General features: G+C 35.3%; 1 protein-coding gene across 4 annotated transcripts in view; it reads right to left on the reverse strand.

Moving 5' to 3' along the window:
* Positions 1-2,981: 2,981 nt before the first annotated feature.
* The window catches only part of LOC117918477 (protein NLRC3), a 33,131-nt gene continuing 9,598 nt past the window's right edge, over positions 2,982-26,514 (reverse strand). Inside the window, exons 10-16 of one of the 4 annotated variants that reach the window (XM_034835170.1) lie at positions 25,470-25,590; positions 25,278-25,381; positions 24,891-25,004; positions 24,641-24,811; positions 24,372-24,515; positions 24,147-24,292; positions 2,982-3,242 (exon numbers count right to left, since the gene is read on the reverse strand). In XM_034835170.1, coding sequence (XP_034691061.1) covers positions 3,238-3,242; positions 24,147-24,292; positions 24,372-24,515; positions 24,641-24,811; positions 24,891-25,004; positions 25,278-25,381; positions 25,470-25,590 — 805 coding nt within the window. In that variant the 3' untranslated portion in view covers positions 2,982-3,237. The other 3 variants (XM_034835169.1, XM_034835171.1, XM_034835172.1) reach the window with 3 other exon arrangements.

The following is a 26,514-nucleotide window of genomic DNA, read 5'->3' on the forward strand; positions in this document are numbered from 1 at the left end:
TTTTAATTTTTTTTAAGATTACTTTTAAAATTTTTAATTATATTAAAATAAATATATTTTATAAATAATTAAATTATTATATTTTTTATAACTTATTTTATTAAAAATAATTTATTATTATCTATATATTAAAATAATAAAATAAAAATTAAATTAAATTAATTTTAAATTTTAAATTAAATTTTAATTTTATATATAATCGGGGCGGGGCGGGGCGGGACAATACCCGAACCCGCCCCGGGTTTAAAAAAAAATCCCAAACCCGTCCCATACCCGTTTAGGAAAATAATATCCCATCCCATTAGGGGCGGGCCGGGGCGGGTACCTGAAATGACCCGCCCCATTGCCATCCCTACCTCTATAAGATGATTTAGCTTTTAAAGTTGAGCTAATAATACTATAAATTGATTGAGTAGTAATCTAATAATTTGTTTAATATAATTATGTTACTTTCAATAAAGTCTTTGGAAAATGCTTATTTAGTCTTTTTATAAATAAAATTTTAACAACTTTTTCTTTTTCAAATTTATTTCAAAAAAATCTCATAAATAATTTTATTAGAAAAAACTTCAAATCCCATATAGTATTTTTATTTAATTTTAAATAGAACTTAAAATTAAATAGTATTTAATAGTGATAAAGTATTAAGTTGTTTATTTTTTTAATATTTTATTTCTATTAAGTATTAAAAAAAATCGAATATGTTATTTTTTTTAATTTAAAAAAAATAAATATTTTACCTTTTATTATTCAGTCAAAAATTTATAACAAATTATAAAAAAAAATTAGAAAAATAAATAAGTAAATTCTAAAAGCAAATTGTTTTCAACGAAAAATTTTAAAAACAAACAACCTTTGCATATTTTGTCATTAATGACTTCTTTTATGCTCTATAAGTTGCAATTAAAAGTTGAAAATTAAATGGGATGCTTAAGTAAGAGACATAGGAAGATACATAAATAGCAAATCAAAGTTTCTTATGCAACCATAACAAATAATAACAACAACAATAATAATAATAATAATAATATAGGGACTAAGTACAAACACTAATTATTTTATTGTTTGAGGTTTTAATAAAATTAGAATATTCGAGTACCCTATATTTTTTTAAAAATTAAATCTTAGCATCAAATATATTATTTGAAAATAAAAAATAATCATTTTTATCTGAAATTTGAAACCTAAATGGTATTTTTGCATGTATATGATTCAGATTTCCGAAAAATTCAAACATATTTGGATTTTTAATTAAAAAATAAAAACACCACCTAAATTATGACATCACTCTTTTGTTATATATATATTTTTTAAGATTTATTTATTTATTTTGTTTAACATGAAACACCATTTTCTGGGTTTATCTAAAAAATTTCTTGATAGGGAGTGTGATATTGATGAGGGAAAAAGATCATCCATTGTTCTAGTCTCCCAACAAACTGAATATATGAACTTAGAAGAGGGTAGAATGAAAGCCCAATGTAATTCTCTCATATACCTATACCCATATAAGGAAAAAAAAAATTGAGGAAAGGATTGGTGGGTCTTGAATTGAGATCACATTAATGATGAAACAGGCCTCCAGATTAAACATTGACAATGAGTCTCACCCAAAATAACAAACAAATGGTTGGGTGATGGGTCTTTCAAAGCATCATGGGAGGGTTTGTTAAATGGGTTTAAAGGGATAGGTCTCAAAAAGGGGATGATGATTGGTACAGCCCACACATACAAGAAAAGCCTAACTTGATGACAAAGCCAAGCCACCAACTCCCTTTTGGACATAGCTTAAGAACTAAAGAAGATAAAGAGGTTCCCCACTTCCACTTTTTTGGGGTTTTTTTTTTTTTTTTTTTTTTTTTTTGTATATAGTATTATACTATTTTTTTCATAGGTGGGTTGTGACAATATGCTATGAAATGTTGAAAGCTTTACAGGTTGGCTGATTGAGGCTGTTGGAGGAGATTAGGCATCAGGGCTTGGCTTATTGCTTGGCATACCTAAGCAATGATTTAATATAAATACTTTTATCATGGGGTTAAACCCTGCTTTGAAGCCATGTTTGGATTCACTTTCTGAAGGCTAAAAAGCTATTCTTTTAAGTCTAACATGTATAAGTTAAATATTTGCATGATTTTTAGTTATTTTAAGGGTAGTTACGAGGAAGGTACAGATATTATTTTGTGTTGAGTTATCAAGAGCTGTAGTGGACAAATAATATGTAAGCATATTTAGGCTTGAATAGTTTTTGGTTTTTAAAAATTAGAAACTGTTAATACTGTTTAACCATTATTTTTTGGAAACCATTTTTAAAATAAATTGAAATAGAGAACAATTTTTAAAGAACAAGTAGAAATTGTTTTACTGATTTTTAAAAAACAAAAAGAAAATATGGGTTCTTTGGTCATATTTTTTTAAACTTGTTTTCATGTTAAAGAATAAAAAACATTTTTTAAAAATAAATTTAAAAAAATATGGTCAAACGGGCCTTTAGAAAAAACAAAATTTAAAAAATATGACCAAACAAACCCTTATAATTTTAAAAAATGCTTTTTGAAATATAATAGCTTAAAAAATATTTTCAAATCTATTATAGGCAGAAAAAAAAATCAAATTAAAATTTATGTTTTGGAAAAACTTCTGTTTAATTTTGAAATTATCTTTTATTGATGTCTCAAATGGTATCATAGATTTGTAAATAATTTGTAAATTACCACATTTTAAAAAATATATATATTTTTAAATTACTGTATTTTTTTTATTAAAAAACCCATAAAACAAGCTTAGGTATCAAATTAACTTAAAAACTTAAGTAAAACAAGACACTGATGCTATGTTAAGCTAATGTTGTACTTAAAAACTTATTTAGCCTTTTATTTTAAGACTCAAAAATTGTTTCATAACTAATAAAACTATGATGAGACCAAAATTATCCCATATAGGTTCAGTGATAACTTCTACTTTTTGCCAAAGTGAAAAAGTAAAATGTCATCCCAAAGAAAACCTAAAAAAAGTACTGAAATTGTGCACTTGTTAATGAGTCTCCAATTTTGGAAAGATGGATTTCAAAGTTACCCATATGCATCATTCAAGAACATTTTCCCAGGTGGGGCACCTCCTTTTGAGGACCATTCTTCATAGAAAAGCTAACATTCACAACCCAAGCTCCTCCATTTCCTCAAAAGGAGATGTCTTTATCATCTTTTAGCTATACAAGTCAGTCCTCCAGGCCCTACTTTAATCTGAAAGGAAAAGAACATCAGAGCAGTTAAGAGAACCCTCACATATATGCTCCTAACAATGGGACCTAGTAGCAAAAGACCTTAGAAATCATAACACAAACTAATCATCCAACCACAAATTTTCTTTTTTTTGGGTACCAAAACTCAGAATTTATCCCATACCATCATTTGTGATGATTGTTTCCCTCATTTTTCATAATGTGCCCATCTTGTTTGAGGTCGAATTAGCACCATCAAGTGCTACATCAAAATCATTTGCCTTCCCCTTGATGTCTAAAACATATCGTTGTTGATAATGACAAGTGGAAGCGAGCAATTAGCATAAACTATTGGTGTCATAATTCTCCTTGTGTGATTGTACACCTGATTTAGCCTCACACCTACTTTCTCTTTTGATTTCGTTTGAAGTTTGTGTTTCCTGGGGATCTTGATTTGCAAAACAATTGAGAGTAAGGCAAAAGAACACCTAGTGAAACGACCTAAAAGGATTCTAGGAACCCAATACGGTTGGAGGTTGGGTTTTCTGAAGCACTGGGACATCTATCAGGGCAGTGGTACCATTTTCCCTGACAAATAATAAAAAAAAAACCCAGAAAATTGACTCTCTAAAGTGTCCCTGAAGTGTGTGTTGAAACTAAGGGCACCAAAAGTTGAGAGGGTAAGTTTGTTGGGGATTGTCAAATAAGTTCGTATGCAATTTTCTAGAGCATATATCATTGTCAATGCAAGTCATAGCCAAAATATAAAATGAAAGCTAGTAAACGAAAATCGTGATAAGAGAAGGATGTACAAATAGTGAAATGGAGTTTCATTACTAATAATATCTCCTCATAGTTTACAGAAGCATCACCTTATGACTAGCTAATAGACTGAATGCACAGATATATCTTAGATCAAAACTGTGTATGATAGCTATGACTGAGAATATGATTCAGTAGCTATGAAGACAGAAGGCAATAAATTACACACAAGTTACATTACGCAAGCACAACACTACCTAATTTTGTTTTGGATAGACAAGAAACTCTAGCATGTCACATGTAGCAGCCACGCATCTATGGATCATCATCATAAGGTTCATCTGCAGCAGGCAAAGGCGGAAGAATCACAATGGGTCTTCCACGATGTTGGAATTCATCAAACAATGGAGCATGAGCAGACTGACAGAACTGGGCATTACCCCTCAAGTCCAGACGCTCAAGCTTACCTGCATAATAGCGAGAGATGCTAAAACATTCAAGCTGTTTCAAATATATAAAGAGGCATTCAGACACCGCAAGGAAATGAAATTATTCCTCTTTGTTCCACATAATACTTTAAATTGGTGGGTATCTATTAATTTTTGTGGCATTTGAAAATTGGTATTGAGATCCTTGGAATTTTAAGAGTTTAATATTGCCTCCCATATTACAGGATGATCTGTGCCCTCAAATGCCAAGAAAGAAATTGGCAAATAAGGTGAGTATTTAATATAGAAGCGCCAAAAGTGATAGTGCATCAAAGTACACAGGATGTATACAATGTCTAAGACAGCCAAAAAAGAGGGAACACAAAAAAAAATACTTCCTCAATGAGAACCCATCCAATAAAAAAAATCAATCAAAGATATTGAGCCTTCATTAGTGTGCAACTTAATCCATAAGAAAAGATTACTATGATAAGTGTTCTTCAGTCTTTAGTTAGAAGGCTCCTCATTTTCAAAAGAGCTTCCATATTGTCCAAATATGCACAAAGAAGCAGCTCACTACACCTTTTACTTTTCCCCTACAAACCATGTCAACCTAAGAAAGTCTCTTTGACTGGAGGATATCATTTAAAATATGCTGAATAAAGAAAACAACTACTGCCATAAAAACCCTGTCTAGACATGGTGAAGGCGGATGTGATCAATAAATTTTTTCCCAACTTTACAAAAATAGCATCTATTAACTAACAATCACTCTCTCATCTGAAGCTAATCTAAAGTTAACACCTTTTATCCTCCCACGCAAAAAAAAATTCATTTAGATGGTACCTACGAATTCCAAATTACTCCCAATGGAAAGGGAATTGTACTCTCTGACTCCAAGATAGAATATAGAGCTTTGACAGAAAAGGTTTCATTCCTTAAATACGTCCAAACCATTCTATCCTCTTCTCTATTCACCAACTTGTGTTGCAATCTAGCGAAGAAAAACTCTATATTGTCCAGCTAACAATCATTCAAGTGCTAGAGAAATAGTGATGCCCATGACTCCTTGACTTGTTTGTTCCCATAGGTTCGCATATTAGGGCTCTTTCAATATGGCTAAGGCATATAATAAGATGAAGGAAAACACAAAGACTCATTTCCACACCATCTATTCTTCCAAAACTTCACTCTCCTCCAATTACCCACAAAAAAAAAGGCTTTAACATTAAAGAGATTCCGATCCTTCATGATTGCTTTCCATAAATCACCCCACCTATAACGTGCTTCTAGAGAGCTTCCCTATTGGATGAATATCATCAACTCCACTTACAAAGAAGGGCCTTACTCAAATCGGAAGAATGGCTTGCTTAACGAATGACATGCAAAATTAAACTGGTAGCCGATTCAGGCATCAATCATGTTAAATGACAAACCATTAAGCTTTCTCTTAACCTCAGATTCAAATCCTTGACCTTCCTAAATTGGGATATTGCAACCTGGAGACTTGATCATGGAAAACGACAATCTTCTCAGATAAATAGCTGTTGAAGCAACCATTAAGGAGCATAGATACAAGTGTATAAATACCCAATAGCATAATATGAACTACAACATATGTAGAGTTCAAATGAATTTTTATTAAAATGCTCAGAAGGACAGAAGTATGGCCCATTAGATAAACTATCTTCTAGGATCAGATCCAGGAGGCAAGACAATCCTCTTAAACACCAATCCCAAAACCCAAGCTTACAAATGCAATCTATCTACCTCATGGTTCAAAGTCACAGTATCGGTCATTCACTCAAGAGGTCTCCAAGGCACATCAGCCTCAACATCTTAGATTGGTATCAGGTAATACGCAAAATATCTTAATTTAAAAACTTCAAAAGTTCTAAAAGCATTATTAAAATTATCACAAAAATAAATATAATCACATAGACTAAAATAACAATAATATTAATACACACACACTACATATTAGATAAAAATAATAAAAAAAGAATAACATTCTTAGCCAGATCTGTCCAGAGGCCAGACATTGTTTCAAAACAAATATTTTCCTGAGATTTCTCAGTTGAATCTAATCTTCTGCGCATAAGACCACAGTATTGTCTGCGCATAGCAAATGAAGGCAGCCTTACCCTCCCTACCCCTCCTGATCAAAGCTGGCTAAATGCTAAGCAATTTTAGGAGGTAATCTATGGCCTTGTATGAGGAAAGGCCTCAACATTCCAAAAGTCTTTCAAATCAAAGTGAAGATTCCTAAAAAAATTCTACAGAGATAAAGAGATTGAATGCTAGCTTTAAAAAAAATAATTAAATGAGACTTGACAAATGCGTTTGTTTGGAAAAATGGTAACTGAAAATAGAATGGAAAAGATGAGAGATTGTTTTGAGCCCAAATTGAAGATGAGAGATTATAGTTTTTAATAATTCAATATGATAGTTCAATCTTTATGTTAAAAAATTTATATATTTTTTGAAAACTATGTGTTTGTATGCATATGACATATGGGCAAATATATTAAATAAGCACCTAAAAAAGAGGACAGAAACCTAGGAACATAGGATACATACAAGAAGCACCAAAACCCAAACAAGAAAAAAAGAAGCATGTGTCACTTCCCAACAAAGAGCTCAACCCATCCTAAACCTATCTATAAAATCTAACAATAAAATAGCAATCCCCAAAGGGCATGTTCAGTTATGATATCTCCTATCATTCTGGAAGAGATTTAAAAAAAGAAGACTTTTAGCTTCAAAGCTGATAACTCAAGCCTTAAAATAATCCTCTCATTCCAGACTTTTCATAAACACCAAAAAATGCTCAAGAGTGGTTGCCTTCCACACTTCTCACTTGTACTTTCCCTTACAACTACCATGCTCACTTGATAGGGTCTCCTTCTCAAAAAAGGGGAGGACCCATGAAATACCAAAAATAGCATAAAATCAAAACCCATAAACACCACAGTGCGTCAAAATGTTCTAGAAGATGATTAACCATTTGCTCATCAGTTGATCAACAATCAGAATCTTCTCCACAGTTGCTTGCCAAGCAAGGAACCCTACTTTAGAAGATAGGAAGGATCACTACACCTACTTTACTGGTAAGGAAAAGGGGTTTGACAGAGAAAGGACCATGTAAAAGGATTTAACAGTGAAACAATTATTCTCAGAAACATTGTGAACTCCAGCCCTCTTCCACATGCCAATAATCTGGTACCTTTATCACTCCATCGCCTAACAACAAAATAAATCTGGAAAGTGATCCACTGCAGCAGCCTCCCAGCATCAATATCAATCCAAAACTTCGTATTTTTACACATAGATGTTATCTTGTAAAACACATTGTTTTTCTATTTTTCCATACCTTATTGTGTATTAGAAGTTTTTTTTTTTTAAATAGTGAAAGATAAATATAAAAAACATGCACACCTGTGCATATATATTGGAAGCTTGAATCAGAGTAATATATAATCAATTTCATGAAAAAATTGTGGAATTTAAAGATTTAAACTATATGTGCTTATAGTGTTCTTGATATATAAAATCCAGAAAATTAAACTTACAAATTTTTAGATTTGATTTTTAGATCCAAATTATAACTAAGCATATGTGCTTATATGTGTTATTGATATATATGTCTATAAATCATCTCCAAAATTCCAATTTTTCATGTCCATCATTATTCCTTCACTACCAAAAAAACAAAAACCCAAATCAAATAAAACTAATATATTAAGTACAATTTTATTCACCAATCACCATCATTTTCAATGTCAACAATTAAACCATTCAAAATGAAAATTGTGGAATTTAAAGATTTAAATCATATGTGCTTATATGTGTTCTTGATATATAAAATCCAGAAACTTATTTTAAATTTGATTTTTAGATCCAAATTATAACTAGGCATATTTGCTTATATGTCTTATTGATATATATGTCTATAAATCATCTCCAAAATTCCAATTTTTCATGTCCATCATTATTCCTTCACTATCGAGAAAAAAACCCAAATCCAATAAAACTAATATATTAAGTACAATTTTATTCACCAATCACCATCATTTTCAATGTCAACATTTAAACTATTCAAAATGAAAATTGTTCAATATTCATAGTAATTATAAATTTATTTTACTTCTACTATGACCTTTGATGACAAGAATGTGGCTTTTTTAGGATTATTTTACCTCTCTTCTTTTTGTTATCAATTTCTAACTTTTTCATATGTTTTAAACAATTAATATAATAATTCTTTTAACAAATTTTTTTTTTTTTTTTTTTCCTAAAAATTTTGAAAAATAGTTGAACACGTGTACGATATCATACATTGTTTAATATATATATATATATATATATATATATATATATATATATATATATATATATGTATATAATAAGATACACTCAAGATAATATATGAATTGTGATACGTATCAATATCAATAAATGTGTCATATTGTTGTATTGTATCATGCATCATAAGTTTTTAACAATTATGATTTTACACACTACCTTCATAAAAGGACAAAAAACACTCCACCCCCATCTAATAGCTTTTCAAAGCCCCAACCCAAGGGCTACCCTTTCCCTTTTAGAGCACCAAACTCCTACTTCCTCCCTAAAATTGCCCATTACAACCTTCCTCCATAGTCTTACGTTCTCCAAAGCAAATCTCCATAGCCACTTTCATGACAGCACCTTGTTAAGGATCAGCAAACTTCCGGTATCTAAACCATTTTTCTCCTCTGTAGCATAGACAGCCAACCAATGGGCTAGGTGACAGTTCCTTTATATATCCCCACTTCCCCATAGAAACTATCTGAAGCTTTAAATCTGTTGTGAGCATAACAATGGAGGAAAAGAAGTAGCACAGTAAACCAGATAAATTATTTTTTATGAGAGTCAACCAACATCCCTTAGCAAGAAGCTCTCAAATTATAAGTCCCCATTTAAATTTTCTTGTCTTAGGCCCTAGTTGATGTTGAACTGGCACTACTCATGACCACAAAGCCTTCCAACTGGCCTACACCCTTCTCACATAAAACAAACTAGAAAAGCCTCCTTTTTCATATTGAATGAATATGGAGAGAGGACTCAATTTCCAGGAAGATCATATCTAATATTTGTCTTCACTCTAGAAATATATTTCTACAATAAGACCCCAGTATTAAATCTACTTTTGCCAAAAGCTTGTGTATGCACGCATAAACCTGATGTCCTTAAGTCCTTTCCCTCTTTTCATTGGGACCAGGAGAACAAATGTAGGCTAAAGCATTAACATTCTACTCAAACTCGCTTCATGTCTTTGAACACACACCAGGATCTCTAAAGAAAGATCCTGGACAAGCCATCATGATGAGGAGCCTTGTTCTCGTAGTTAATTTAAATTCATGTTTGAACTTCCTCCTCTTCCAACGATGTTTCTAACCCACTGCCTCCTGCACAACTACCAGTCATTAACTTAAAATGATCAAGAGCAAGTCCCTGAATATCCTATAAATACAACCTTTTTCAGATGCATAATCTCCATTAAAAAATTTAATCTCATTCTTTCCTACTATTTGAACACCATCACCCACAAAAGTCCGGATGTAAAATGACAATGGGAATTAACCCACAAAGAACTCAGTATTCTGGTTGCCCGCTTTTAGCCACTACACACTAGGACTTTTTGCCTGCAAATAATTTCTTCCTTTTTCACCAACTTCCAAACTCCGTTCAACAAACTCATTAACATCAAAAGTCAACAATTTACAAGATAATATTAGAATCAACGAAATAAGCAAATTTCAAAGCATACATCCTTTTCCTAGTTTATTTTTCTTAAAATTTTGAGCTTTTCATCCAGCGACCCATCAGAAAGAGCATTCAATATATAATTGGACCATGAGTCATCTTCTAAGACTTTCATACCATCTTGGAATAATTAATATGGAAGGTACTATTTTAGAGCACCATAAAAAGACTCAATTTCCCATCAAATGAAATCATAAAGAAATTTTCACTCTCATAGAATTCTCTCCTTAATCCTATTATCACTCTCTCCAACCACTCTTACTCTCTAATCTAGTTTCCCCTCGAACTCTTGACACTCGCCTTTCCCGTTGTAGTTGACAAAAGTGTTCAAGATTTTCAACAATAGAAGGCCTAGCACACGGATGGTATAATCTCAAAAGTTTGAGAGGACAATGAATTAGGTTTGAGAGTCGAGAGGAGGTTGGAGAGAGTAGTAGTAAAATCAAGGAGAGAATTTTTTTCTTATTTTGTTCAGAAAAAAATTGGACCTTCTTATCATGCTCCAAAATAGTAACTCTCATGTTAATTATTCTATGATGGCCTAGAAGTCTATAGAGATGACATGTCATGAAGACACGATGATCTTACCTCCCTTTCATTTTGACCAAGAGAAACTTAATGCATGTAAATCTCCCCTTGGTGAGCCTTTAACTCTAGTCGCCAAATCAAGATCTCAAACCAATCCTAAAATGCTAGGTGATGAGAAGGCTAACAAGTCCAATTTGAACCCCCAAGCCTTACTCTTGACTCAAGGAAGCATATTAGCATCAAGCTACCATGTCAAGGGTGCTTTGAGGGGATATAGGAGATTATCTAACCACAACTATTTTGGAAGAACCATTCACTCTTACCTGTAAAAGGAGTTAAAAAAATCATTCTTCTAAAGTACATAAGGTGTCATCTTGATGAGGATGGACATTAGTGTTAGTTAGAATTAATTTAGGATTAGTGTTTATTGGAGTAAAATTAAGAGTAGCTAATTAAGTTATAGGAGAATTAAAATTAGAGTCATAGTCGTAATAGGCTATTAGAATTCTAATAGACTTTGGATTTCTCAAAGAAGCCTGTAAATAAGGCTAATTAATGTAAACCAAATTAATTAATTAGTGATTAAATAATATTAGCTTTTTGCAAGTGTTGCAATTTTCAATTTTGAGATTCCATTGATTTTCTTTTAAGTGAGACTCTTAGAAGCCCTTAGTAAGACTCGAAGGTTTCTATCTCTTCTTCTTTGTATCTTTTTTTATCTAAATTTTAATTTTATTTTATTTTTCTCTACCATAAATTTTATTCCTTTTCCTCTCCTTAAACCCTAAAAAATAAAAAACCTGGTCCACCTATCTGATTGTATCCTAAAAAATAAACAACCATCCTACTATTATCCTACAACAGTTTTGGTATCAGAACAAATGTTCTTGGCTTGAAGGTGTGTGCAATTAAGGAGCAAAGCAACTTATGCAAGCATGAATTCAAAAAATATTTCTAATAATCATGATGTCATTATAACACACTTAAAGGAAATTTCTATCACACAACAATCCCATCAAGATACTATAATGTAACTAAATAGCAAACTTGATGAGATCATGAAGTTATTAGAAAAGAGTCAAGAAAAATGCTCAATTGAAGATGAGACTGCAAGCCATCACTTTGGACAATCGCCTCATAGACCACGTGACGAACGAGGCAATTTTACGATGGAAACCAAAGAAAGAGCAAAATCTTTGAACAAGATGATGATGTGACAAAAAGGTATGCCTTGAAGTTGTTGAATTTTATGGAAAATTAAATCTAACATCTCCATCTCACCTAAGTTTGGGCAAATCTATATTTTTAGAAGTTATAGGTATAGCTCAGGAGATGGGATTGGATTCGGAATTCTAATTGGCTCTGCATCATTTGGAGCTAAATAAGTTTCAGGGTCTTGATTTCATATTTGATTAGTATGCTATGCCTAAAAGTAGAAAAGTTCATTTTGTTAAGGCAAAGTTGAAAGGAGTTGCATGGTGGCATAATATTGAGAATCAACTTTATAGAACTAGACAACCACCTATAGACACATGGGACAAGATCATGTTGAAGATAAAGGAACACTTTCTCCCAACTAACTATGAACAACTCATGCACATAAAATTGTTTTCCCTTAAACAAGGTACTAAATCAATTGAACAATATATGGAGAATTCCATGAGTCAAGCACTTGGAATCAAGTGTGGGAAAGTGATGCTCAACTTGCAACTCATTATAAAGTTGGACTTTGTATGGAGATTCAATTTGAGATGATAGTTGCACACACTTATACTGTGGACGATGTTTATTGAGTAGCCTTTAAAATAGAAGGGCTCAAGCTTTGAGCTTCCAATCGTCCTAGTTGGCAAATTGGGAGCACTTTCTACAACCAAACAACAAACAAACCATTAAACACAACAAATTTCCAAACTTCTAACCATGTGAATGGTGAGGGGAGCAATCAACAAGCTTTGAATGTGCCTAATACAAATGCTAACAGTGCTGTCAAAAGCAAAAGGTGACGTCAAAGCGATAAGACTCCTTTTAGCCTAAGGCAAAAAGCAAAAAATAAGGCGATAGCCTGATTATAACAAAATGATAAAATATATACATATATTTACCTATTCGATACTTAATCAAGATAAGCGTAGTCTTTTACAATCAACACTATTAATTTTTAATCAAGATAAAATAGTAATAATTATTCAATGTATTAAATATTATACCCCACATCATAAGAAACATCATATTATTTAAAGATATTCATCTTGTCTAAATGCATATTCTAATTTTTTAGACATCTAAAAATCAGAATAAAAAACAAAATAAGAGAATGAACATCTTAGAGAAGTTTTGGACACTATCATCATAGTCATCATTGAAATTAAAATTGTTATTACTTCCATCAAGACTAGAATGATAGCCCTTCATTTTATTATCTCTATGATTGATAATATCATATTTCATCTAATACTTTGTTTAATCCAGTGTTAAATTGAATGAAATTATAATTTAAGTATGTTTAATCTCAACTCATGGTCAAAGGCAACCGCCTTTATGCCTTGCGCCTTATCCCAAGGCGATTACTTAGACATTGCCTCTTTGAAGCTGCCTTGCCTAGGTCTTCAAGAGGTGACTATTATTTTCCCCACCTAGCTTGATGGCCTAAGTGACCCAAGCGATCACCTTTGATAACACCGGATGCTAATAAGGGTAAAACTTTGATGAGTATTGAGATAAAAAGGCATGCATGACTCCTTAGTGCTTTAAGTGTGGTGGGCATGGTCATTATGTTGTTATGTGCCCAAGCAAAGGTTTACACTTTTGTGTTGAAGAACCAAAATCTAAATTAGAGAGTCATCCAAAGGAAGAAGAGTCCCGTAATAAAGATTAACTTAGTGAAGAATGTGATTACTATGATGGTATGACAGAAGGTCATAGTCTTGTAGTGAGAACTTTGTTAGTTGTCCCAAAGGTGAAGAGAGAAGAAGATCAACGATATACTAGCCTTTTCCATGCACGTATCTCTTGCCAGGGGAGGTTATGTACCATGATCATTGATAGAGGTAGCAATTTGAACATATACGAGTTTGTGGAGAAGCTAAACCTTAAAACAAAGAAACATCAAACTAAGTAGCATAGGTTAACTACACCTCCATTAAGTTTTCGTTGTTTAGTCACATTTCTTTTTGGTAAGAACTTTGAAGAGTCTATATAGTGTGAGGTCCAACCAATAAAAGTAAGTCATATTTTGCTTGGAAGACCTTGACTTTTTGATAGAAGGGTTCAACATGACGACTATGAAAATATATATACTCTTATACACAATGAGTGTAAGAAGATCCTTCATCCAATGAAAGAAGTCTTGCCAATTAAGAAGTCAAAGGAGGCGCAATAAAAAAATGTGTTTACCATGTGTCAATTTGAAAAGCAAAGCATGGAAACTAAAATTATTTTGACTCTAATGGCTTAGGATGTGAATGAATTTAAAGAGCAAGATAAGGAATATCCAAGAGAAGTACGAAATATCCTTGATGACTTTTCCGACTTGTGGACTGTAGAATTACCTAATCAACTTCCTCTTATGCGTAACATACAACTTACCACAAGCTTGTTGATCGCACATAATTATTTTGAGAACTATCAATTTGTTTCACAACATTGGAAACTCTCTCAAAATTTGATATTTGTCTTTTATGAAATCGAAGAAGTTTCAGACATCTAGAGATCTTATCTTACCGTGGTGCAAAGTTAATGAAGAAAAAAGGATGGAAGGTATTGCTAAAGATTTAAACTAATCGTGGAAAATTACTAAAACCCAAAGTCAAGTTTTTTTCAAGTTAAGGGGAATTGATGAGGATGAATACTAGTTTTGGTTGGAATTAAATTAGGATTTGGAGCAAAATTAGGAGTAGCTAATCAAGTTTTAAGAGAATTAGAATTAGAATCATAATAAGTTATTAGAATTCTATTAAACTTTGAATTTCTTAGAAAAACCTATAAATAAAGCTAATTGATGTAAACCAAATTAATAGACTGGTACATGTGGACTTCGAAAATAAGATATCAACAATAACGCCCCTGCGCAAGTAGTGTCCACAATGGCAAAGCATGCTCACACACAATCATATTGAATTTTAGAACTCATCCTTGATTGAAAAATTATCCCGTAGGCATGCAAATGACAAAGTGTACTCTACCAAACAATTTATCATGAAATTATAAACCTTTGACAATTGGATCAACATTAAGAAGGAAAAATACTAACTCACAAATTCATTTTTTTAATCACTTTTGCTTGGAAGCATATGCACTGAATTCTATAGCCACAAAGCGTGTTATTTTCTTTTGTGTAATTATTTTAAATTTTGTTTCCTAACCAAATCAAGAAAGTGAGACATTCTTAGAGTGCAACAAAGGAAACACAAAGCCCCTTGTGTTCATCTAGACATGGCCTCTTTCAATTGGAGAACGTTCTAAGCAATTTTTTAAGTGATAAAAATATATATAAATAAATAAATAAAGAAGTTGTTATATCTCCGAAATTTTTATTTATCATGTTTATCTGTTGGCATTAAATTGCAAGAAATATAAATTTTTTATCATCTTTCATGCATATCCAAGTAGGAAAATTAAAATGAATTAAATAGTATGATTTTTTTTACTTATAAGTAAGTCAATAAAAAGCATAATGAATTCTTAGGTGGTTGACAACAACCTTACACAAGGTGGTTTGATAACAACTTTTACTCCATTTTTTTTTCCTTTTTATTATTATTACTATACATATGTTTTTTTCTAATTTAAGTCAATGAAGGCAAACCCTTAACCTATTATCCATGTAAGGTGGAGGCTAGCTCACATAATAAGGTGTGCCTCTCCTTTTTTTTTTCTTTTTCTTTTTTGATAGGTAAATAAGAGCATGTATTAGAAACGCTTAGAAACGGCGAAAACAATACACACAAAGTATGCACTAAATGCCCAAAAAACTAAGCATTACAAAGACAAAAGAGCCCACCCCTTACTTAACGAACAACCAATCTATAAAGTTAACCAAAGACAAAGTGTGATCCTTTATATACACCCTAACCAATTCACAAAATAATACAAAAAAAGAATATTTGATAACTTAGTTAGCCCATTTGACATCGTTAAACGCTCTCCCGTTCCTTTCCTTCCATCAAGTCCACATTAGGCATAAAGGGGCAGCCCTCCACGCCTTCACCGTTCTTTTACCCACAAAAGCTCCATTCCACCCAAGCAAGTTCCCCCTCACGGTGGAATGCAGAACTTAATGCACACCGAAAAAGGAGAAGATTAGATTCCACAACATACTAGCCTTGTTACAAAACAGAAAAAGGTGGTCATTAGTTTCTTCTTCTTCTTTACACAAGAAACATCTATTTAGCATGTTCCATCCCCTTCTTTTCAGTTGGTCAGTAGTCAAAAGTCTATTTTAAGATGCTTCCCAAGCAAAAAAACTCTCTCTCACTAGAACCCAAGACCTCCAAATAATGCACCAAGGGAAAGGATCACTAGAAGCCCTTGTGTAGGAACGGTAGAGAGAGCTAATAGAAAAACAGTCATTCCCACTTTCTCTCCAGCTCAAAGTGTCCTTCACATCTCTTCTAATAACCAGAGAATGAAGCTTTCGAAACAAAGACTCCATCTCTCCCACCTCCCAATCATTAAGGTGTCTTAAAAAGCAAAGACTCCAATAGCCCAACTCTCCACCCTCCTTCCAAGCATCTAACACCCAACCATCTTTATCAACAGCCAAGAGAAATAAATTAGGAAAAGCTTCTTTCAGCATTTGATCCTCACACCACAGGTCCTTCCAAAACTTAACCTTTTTCTCATTCCCTACTAAGAAGCGGGATCTACCTCGTATGCCCTCCCATTCTCTTCTAATGGCTTTCCACACCCCCACACCAAAGCCTCCTCTCCCTACTCTCGAGCACCACCGCCCTTTCTCCAAACCAAACTTGTCAATGATGACTTGTTTCCAAAGGGGCTCCCTTTCTTCTGTAAATCTCCAACTCCACTCCCCAAGCAAAGCTTGTTAAGGGCCACAAGGCTACGAATTCCTAGTCTTCCCTCCTTATCAGCATAACAAACTTTCCACTTCACCAAACGAGGCCTTTTCTCTAAGGCTCTACCGCCCCAAAGAAAGTCCCTTTGCATCTTTTCAAGTCTTGCACTCACCTTTTCGGGAATGACAAAGATGGACATAAAATAAATTGAAAGACTAGAAAGGGTGCATTTGATTAAGGAAAGTCTCCTGCCCTTAGAGAGATATTGTCTCTTCCACATAGATAATCTTTTCCTAAATCTCTCTTCCACTACATCTCACACCCTTAGGGATTTGAAAATGGCACCCAAAGGGAGACCTAGATAAGAAGTGGGAAGTTTCCCTACTCCACACCCCAACCCCATAGCTAACTCCTTCATATTCTCTACCCCTCTGACAGGAATAATCTCGTTTTTATCTATATTTACTATTAAACCAAAAAGCACCTCAAACCACATAAACACTCAACTTAAATATCTCAACTAGTCACTATTGGCCTCAACTTAAATATCTCTGAGCAACAACTAACTAAGTGCCTCCATGACTAGAATGAATTAAGTATGGAGACAGTTGGTCGCCTTGTCTCAAGCCCCTTGAGCTGTGGAAGAAGCCTGAAGGAGTCTCATTGATGAAAATCGAAAAACTAGCTATGGAAATGCACCACTTGATCCAGCTAATCCACTTTTCCCCAAACCCCATTTTAGACATAATAGAAAGGAGGAAATCCCAATTGACATGGTCGTACACCTCCTCAATGTCCATTTTTAGGAGGAAACCAGGGGTATTGCTTTTTAATCTTGAGTCAACAGCCTCACTGGCAATGAGGACTGCATTTAAGATTTGTCTACCCTGAATAAAGGCATGTTGAAACTTTGAAACCACATCCCCCACAACCATCTACAACCTATTTGCTAACAGCTTGGCTAACAACTTGTACAAACCCCCAATCAAACTAATTGGTCTGAAATCTTTTAGATCCACAGCTCCCCCTCTTTTTGGAATCAAAACCAGGAAATTGGGATTTAGGCTTCTCTAGAAAGTGCCATGACTATAGAACTCCCAAAAAAAAAGCCATAATATCATATTTGGTGCAAAACTGCCAAAAGGCCAAGGTAAATTTGTCTAGGACTAGCGTTTTGTCGCTTGAAAGACTATAGAGGACTTCAAAAACTTCCTTTTCTGAAAATGGAAGCTCTAACTTTTTGGACCTTTCTTCCCCTAACACTCTAAACTATAAACCCCTTACACTCGATCTCTAATCCCCTGATTTTGACAACAAAGATTGGTAAGCCCTACACACCCCAACCTTAATCTCATCCTCATCGGTCAGTGTAACCCCATTGATTTTCACCTTGGTTAATAAATTCCTCCTCGCATGGGCATTAGTCATCTTATGAAAAAACCTGGTGTTTTTGTCTCCCTCCTTTAACCAAATTTCCCTAGACTTTTGTCTCCACGTAGTTTCTTCCAACAAAGCCCATTTCTTGTAATCCTCCAAAGCCTTTTTTTAGCCTATGCCTCCTTAAGAGAAAGAAGGTTGTCCCTCTCCTTCAAATCCCGAAACTGAAGGCGAGCAAAGGCTTCTGATTTGCTAACAAAGACAATGCCAAAAACCTTTTTATTCCACTCTTTTAGATCCTTTTTAAGAGCCTTCAATTTCTCGGCAAGGCAATGACTATCGATGCCTGCAACTATATACTCAGTCCACCACTTTCTCACTAACTCTTTGAAACCATCCATCAAGAGCCACATATTCTCAAATTTAAAAGGGGTCTTGCCCTTTTTAACCCCTTCACCCTCAAGAACAATAGGATAGTGATCTGAAATTGCCCTAGGGAGGGCAAATTGAAAGGTCCCCGAGAAATGGTCCTCCCACTCATCAAAGACTAAGAAACAATCCAACCTTGAAGTTGTCTGAGAATTAATGCCTTCGCACCATGTGAACTGACTACCGGTTAGAGGAAGGTCCTTCAATCTCAGCTCCTCAATGACTTATGTAAACCTCCTCATTTCTGTCGTGAATCTAAAATCATTCCTTCTTTTCCTTAGGAACCTAACAAAGTTGAAATCCCCACCTACATACTAGGGATCATCCCATAGAACTCTAATTGCACCCAATTTATCCTAGAAATCATGTTTCTCTCCCCAAGATAGGACCATAAATACCTGTGAACACCCAAACAAAGCCATCCTCAATATTTTTAAAACAACCAGAGATGGAGAACCTTCCTCGCTCCTTCACCAAAAAATCCAAAACCCTATTGTCCCAAAAAAACATAATGCCTCCCGACACTCCTCTAGCATTGACTGTTTCCCAATTCAAAAACCTTCCAACACCCAAACCTTTCACTACCTTTTCCAACATCTCTTGCATCTTAGTCTCAAGAAAACAGACCAAATCTACCTTTTGGGACCTAATCACCAATTTAATCAACTTTCTCTTCTCCCCCTCATTGAGACCTCTAACATTCGAAGAAAGTATTTTAATCTTCATCAATCAACAGGAATAAATTCCCAATTGTTCTTACCTCTCCTTCTGGGTGCTAAAGAAGAACCTCCATAACTTACTGAACAGTCCAATCCCCTTAGCTCCCTTTCGGAATGAGAAAAGGACACAAGTTACTTATCCTTTGCTAGGGTTCCCACCTCCAACCTTCTTCCTTAGCTTTCTCAACTTCAACCAGGTTTCTTCTTCGAACCCCTCAACCGGCACTCCCAGAAATCTACTAAAATCAGTAAGCTTAGAGAATCCCTTTTCTAAAGAAAGGTCTTCACCAACCAGGCCACTGTCACTCCCCTCAAACGAAGAGGCTGAAACCCCACTGCCCCTCAACACAGCCCCTCTTTCTTGAAAGGGATTAAAATTGTCAGGAAAGACAACAGCTGAACCATCTTTGAAAACCATAGAGAGAGGCCCCTTCACAACATCAGCCCCTACTTCCAACGCTCCCAATCCCTGCTCCAAAGAATATCTCCCCTCTCTCTCAAACCCTTTTGTCACAGTGCAAATTCCACCCTCATCTTTTGGCACCTAGAAAGGAGAAGAAGAAGAAAAAAAAAGGCCCTTTCCCCTAAGAGGATCGAAAGCAAGGAGGCACACCTTGGAACTAGAGAGCTTCTTCTACCATAGCATCTTCAACTAGAGGCTTTGACCGCATCTCTGTGACGACCATCAGCAACACCAAGGATCTGCGCAATCCCAGTGCACCAATGCAACCGACGAGTTGTTAGGGCACTGATCTCCACAAACTTCTCTGGAGAGAACCAGAGATTTGAACCCAAGGGCAAAAAAAACCCCGTCTCATCTCCTTTCCCCTATTAAAGCCCACCCGGCCCTCATGGCCTTTAAAAAGAGGAGGCCTTAATGGGCCCTTGCCCTTCCTAACACTCAAACTGGCCTTGGGTCCAAAGGGAGGGCCAACCCTTCAACAACCAATCCGCCAACCTTCAGCCCATTACCAGAGGAAAAAAGGTTATCCTCTACAACTCCACCAACTCCCATCATATCAGCAGCAACTCTCTCTTTCCCTTTAGCAAAAGGCAGCGTGTTACGCAACGACACCTGGTCATCCAGTGTCATACTACTCTCCTGCCACTCTCAGGGAGGCGTGTGGCCTTGCCTCACCCTCAACTCCTTCCCTCTCAACTCTGCAACCCCACAAGGGCTGCACCTCGCACCTCCAAAGGGGAATCTCCCACCACAGCTGTAGAGCAAAACAAGAAGAACCTACCACCACCTACAGAGAAGTAGGCATCTTCCTCCCTTCAATCTCAATGAGAATTCTGGTCCATTGCAAATTCCTGCATTCCATCGTATCCTTGTCTGACGGTCACAAAACTCTTGCACTCTGCCCTTAACCTTTTGAACAAACCCTTTCCCCACAGATGGAGGGCGAGGCCCAGAATCCTAACCCACACCTCGCAAACCTCTTTTCCTCTGAAAGACACCCAACAAAAGGGTTGAGTCTGAGACTTTTTCCATAGAAACACTTCTCCCCAGAGAAGAACACTCTCTCAGCTTCCCTTTGGTCTTCAAACTCAAAAAGAAAAAGGGGTCTTCCTAAAGGAGCCATGTGAAGCTTTCCTCTCAACTCCCAACTGGACTGAGCCCATTCCTATGGGATCCCAAGTTGGGAGGTTGGTCAAAAAGTTCCCCCATCTCCCCACAAGGCTCCATCTCAAGACTTCCTCATTTTTGTCTAACACTTTTTTTTCAATCTCAAACCACACTGCATTATGGCAATTAAAAGAGCTAGAAGACGAGCCCATCTTCCCCTCAACGTCCCCCCTTAAAAAGGCATCCACTTGATAAAAGTCATTTCCACATGGAAATAGGCAATTTTACGTCTCCCCTATTGTACCATAAAAAGGACATGGCTCACTCCCTTGAGATTTTTAGGAAAAAGAATATAACATAACTACATATAAAAGAAAATGTACCTTAGTTGTTGAATTCATTACATGCATTTCCAAGCAAAAACAATTAAAATGATCAATAACGAGTTAAAAAACATGCTTTGGCTATTGAATTCAATACAATCAAGGATTTACATCTTTAAGCTATTATTTCGTGGTAAAATACATGTTATCTTTCACACGATTACTGATTCTTCAGTTGAGGATGAGTTCCAAAATATAACATGGTTTTAGAGGGGTGGACAACCATGTCCCATCATTATGGACCTTGTCCACGCAAGGGGCAAAATTTTTCATGTCTTATTTTTTTATTTTTTTTATTTTTGATAAGTAAAGGGATTGTATTAAAAAACCACCAAAGCAGTGGCTTAAATTTACAAGAAAGAAAACACCCCTCACACCCTAGCCGAACGCCAAGGCCAGAGGAGCAACCCAACCCACACCCTTAACGGGTTGCCACCCAACCAACAAAATCAACTAAGGTCGAGGGACCATCTTTTATAGACAATTTCGTCTCCGACCAAAGAAAATAAACAAAAGAAAACTTAAGCCTTTGAATTGACAGCTCTTCTTCCTCAAAAGCAACTTTGTTCCTTACCTTCCAAACCGTCCAAAAGAGACACAAAGGACTTGCTCTCCAAACACCCTTCCTCTTCTTTCCCACAGAAGTCCCATTCCACCCCAAAAGCATCTCCTTAACAGTGGCTAGCAGTACCCACTGCAGCCCAAACATAGAGTAAAGCAACGCCCAAAGAGTCCTTGCCTTTTCACAGTGGAGGAAAATGTGATCTATTGATTCTTTGTGCCTTTGACAAGGGTAACATCTGTTCACTAGAGCCCATCCTCTCTTTTGAAGCTGATCCAAGGTAAGGGTCTTCCCCCAAGTTGCTTCCCACCCAAAAAAACTCACTCTAGGCTGCACCGAGACTTTCCATATAGCCGACGAAGGGAAGGAGGCTGGATGGCCTGATACTAATGATTTGTAAAGAGACTTAACTAAAAACTTCCCACATTTAGTCTCTCTCCAAATCACCCTATCATCCACTGCTTGCTGAATTCGCTTCCCGTTTAAGGCCACAAAAAAATCTGCAAACCTCATCCAACTCCCAATCATTAACGAAAAAAGCGGGCTCCAACTTCCCCCACCCTCATTGCACCTCCACACATCTTTGACCCAAGCATCCTTGAAAACAACCAGAGCAAATAAGGAAGGAAAAGAAACACAAAGAGGTTCATCCCCACACCAAATATCTTTCCAAAACTTTACCCTTTGCCCATTCCCCACAACAAAAAATAGCCTACTTCTTACAACATCTCATTCCTTCCTAAGAGTTTTCCACAACCCACCCCCCCTCCCCTCCCTCCTTGCTTGCTTTGAACTCCAACCATCTTGCTCCTCCCCATACTTTCCCCTAATCACTTGGTTCCAAAAAGCCTCTCTCAATAGCAAATCTCCAACTCCATTTACACAAGAGAGCCTTATTGAGGATAGAAAGGCTCTTTACCCCCAACCCCCCATTACACTTCTCAAGGCAAATATGGATCGATCATTATATACCATGTTTTTGACTTGTGATATGTGAGCTACATTGTGGCACAACTAACTATGGAGTGTCATTCATCTTGGAACTTAGTATCACATGTACAAAACAGTTATGCATTTAACATCTAATGTACCTCGCCTCAAGGCTCCAATGCATGGATAAGTTCATGTTTTCTCATGTACCCACTCTCTCCACATCTCTCCCCATGTCACCATGCTATAAAACTTGGATACAAATATCTATCTTCAAGCACATCCCACATCTCTCCCTATGGAATATGGATGTTGCCCATGGAGGATGCTTATTGGCTTTCTCATATTCTACTTGGTAAATGTGACACAATATGCACTTGAAAGGAATGATTGTCTCACTCTTATTACAAGAAAAGTGAATATCCTTTCAAAATAGTTGTAGCTAGATGATATTCTATATCTCCTCCGTGGTCACTTTTGACACAGGGCTTTGCTGCTAATATGAATACCCAAGTTAGGAGTAGGACTCGAGAGGTCCAAAATCAACTTGGTTGGGATTAGTTTGAGGATCTTGGTTTGGCAACTAAATTTGAAGGCTTACTAAGCCAAAATTAACATACATCTAGCTCATCTTAACAGGAATGAAAGGGGAAGGGGACAATTATTCCCTTGTGACATGTATCATCTCCAAAGGCTTCCAAGTCATCATAAAATAATGAATATGAGAGTTACCATTTTGGAACACTAAAAAACTTCACATCCCACCAAAAGACACAAGAAAGAAATCCTGATCTTCTAGAATTTTCTCATCGATCCTACTGCCACTCTCTCCAACCCCTCTCAGCCTTCACTTTGTTCCATCGCTCCTCAAACTCTTGACATCTCACTGTTAAGAAGGCACAACTTCCCAGTCCAGTCTGGTTTTTAAGAATTTATTGCAACCATAAAGTCCCATTCATACTTATTAGTAATCAAATAAAAGCAGTATGCAATTTCGCAAATGGTTTATACCTCCTTTTAGGAGTTGTAAGAGCACAAATTGGCATATAATCAGTTGGGTTTTAGAGATGCAACTACAACACTGCTATTACAAAATGACTATAACGGATGCAACTGAAAATCGTGATGCTATATAGCTGTGAGAATCGGTATGGAAATTTATTATAGCTGGGTATGAGTCAAGAAAATAGGGGTCACAATTTAGATTAGGAAATGAGATGGATCAGTGTGAACTATGAAGCAAAGTGAAGCTTATAGTGAAGATTTGTAATGAGAAGATGCCATTCAATTAATATGGTATTCTAGAACCATCAAACAATATTAATGCTAATCAAAGGAGAACCAGCAAAATGAAAAAATATCATAAGTTAAATATCAATATCTGTTAAAAGTATTGATAATGCCGTGGATATATACCTTTTCCAACCTTCAGGGAAGAGTGTACCACTGTCAATGATTCTACAGGCATAAAGTTATATGCTGCATTAACAACAACAAGTTCTGGAGCCTTTGACATGAGCTTTAACAGAAAATTTGCAGTTTCAAGCCTACCACGGTTTTTGCTGGACAAAAAATTGATTACAAGTTAATTTCATGCATATGCAATCATAGAAAAAGGAAATAATTGGTGCCAACTAGAACCTTATGTTGATGGAGACAAGCTTCACCTCCTCTGGCATATCTTCTTGTAGCTTTAGAAAGCCAGATGAACCCAGTCCAATGTCTTCAACATTGAGTACTCTAATAACTGTGCGCAAAAACTTTCCCAGAGGTCCTGCTGCTTGGCTGGAGGATGGTGATATTAAGACCAACATATATATATATAGGTATTAAGACCACCATATATAGAACATTGAAACATAGCTTCAGCAATGAATGTTTAATTTCTGCCAGTACAAAGTCAGACTAACCTGCCAAGTTCATTATGTGCAATAGATAGAGAATGCAGTGGGTTCTTTAAGGTTGATAGAACATCTAAAAGTTGAGTTACTCCATTGCAGGAAAGATCACAGTCCCCCAAACTCAAATCAGCCAGGGGAGAGTGTCTTTCAGAGGCCTCTACAAAGTAGGGGATTAGACTACTGCAAAGTTCAAAAATAGCTGGTGAGACATTCTACCCTACTAGGTTCAAAATATATGTAGGAAACAAATTCCACTGACCTGATTCCATCATCCTCAATATGATTGTCACTTAAATCCAGGATCTCCAAGTTAGGCATATAAATCAGAGCATATTTAAGATTGTCTGCATCATCTTTACATAGATTGTTTCCCCTGAAATCAAACAAGTAACCATGCCATGCTAAAAAAATATTTGAAACCAGAAACAAATTCCAATGAAGTAATCAACTTTGAATCTGTGCAGAAGATGTTCATTCTCTGAAGATTACTTCTAAGATTATGGAGAACAGATCAATAGGCATTAGGCACAGTTGTAATTCCAGCAATTTTGTGTGTCATGTTCATGAACCCACTAGGCGAAATCTAAGTGTAGAGGATATGATTTCCATAGAAAACAGAGCAACTGTGCATCAATGACAGGGATACCTTAGATTAAGCACACGTAACAATTGCAAAGATTTGCCCAATCCGAAAGAGGGTAGGGGCCAAGTAGAAGATCTCTGGTTGAAATTAAAAAGCCAGCCTGTGATCTGCATGATCATTAGTGTAGTTTTATGTTAGTTTATTCTAAAGTAAAATTAAAAATTATCAAGCATTAAACAGAGACTCATTACTCACATTGTTATCTGCAAGGTTGAGGGTGGATAGACGAGACGAAGCATCAAGAAGAGTATTAAAAACCAGTTTGGCAAAGTTTTTCCCAAGGCGGTTATCAGAGAATTTTAATGAACACAAGGACCTGCACCAAAATGATAGACTTTGTAAACCAAAGTTGATGATAGTGGAGTAAATTGCTTCTCAAACTAGATAACCTAGGACTATGTGATGTAAAAGAGGCTTAGATATAAATCAAGTCAGGTTTTTTTTAACTAGTAGAGATTACGCATACAAACAATTAATAGCATAATGAATAACTTCTACTATCCAAGCCCAATTCTGTTTCTTTATTATCGAGCCAAGAAGGAAAAAAGTTAAGAACAAAGAAGTAAAATAATGCATGCAGTTGGGTGCATGAAGAGAAAAACATACTCTGACCCCTGCCTAAACCCATTAGGCAACCAAAGGTGCTCAAGAGAACTTAAAGCCAAAGGCAAATTTCATTATTATTAGTAATAATAATAATAATAAAATCACTTGTACCAGCTCCTTAGTGTCTATTTATAAAAGTATAAGACCCTAACATCCTTAGATTTCCTAGTTCCCAAATTGCTCTTCCTCAAGTTCAATCTACCTTTAATTATTTTCCCTAACATTTGACATGAATTTATTGTCAACATGTTAGCCTTCATCCCACTCATGATAAACATACACAAAGACTCGTACTTGGGTAACTTGTTTTTTTCCAATTGACTACATAAGTAATGTCTTAGAAGGCATGTTAATATATTTCTTCAAGCTATGTTTGGTTCTTGGAAAATGCAATGGAAATAAAATAGAGAGAAAAAGTCCAAAAAAGAAAATTTGAAGGAAAATAAAAAATGGATTTAAAGTCAATAACTTATTTTATATCTATTTCAAACTCATTTCACTTATTTTACATCTTTTATATAAAGATTAAATAATTTGAAAGTATATAAATTTTTAATTATATTTTATTTTCTTTCATATTTCCCATAGTAAAACCAAGCACAACAAAATCATTTTCCTTAACATTTTTTCTTTC

The sequence above is a fragment of the Vitis riparia genome, chromosome 7, assembly GCF_004353265.1.
Source record: "Vitis riparia cultivar Riparia Gloire de Montpellier isolate 1030 chromosome 7, EGFV_Vit.rip_1.0, whole genome shotgun sequence".
NCBI classification, from domain to species: domain Eukaryota; kingdom Viridiplantae; phylum Streptophyta; class Magnoliopsida; order Vitales; family Vitaceae; genus Vitis; species Vitis riparia.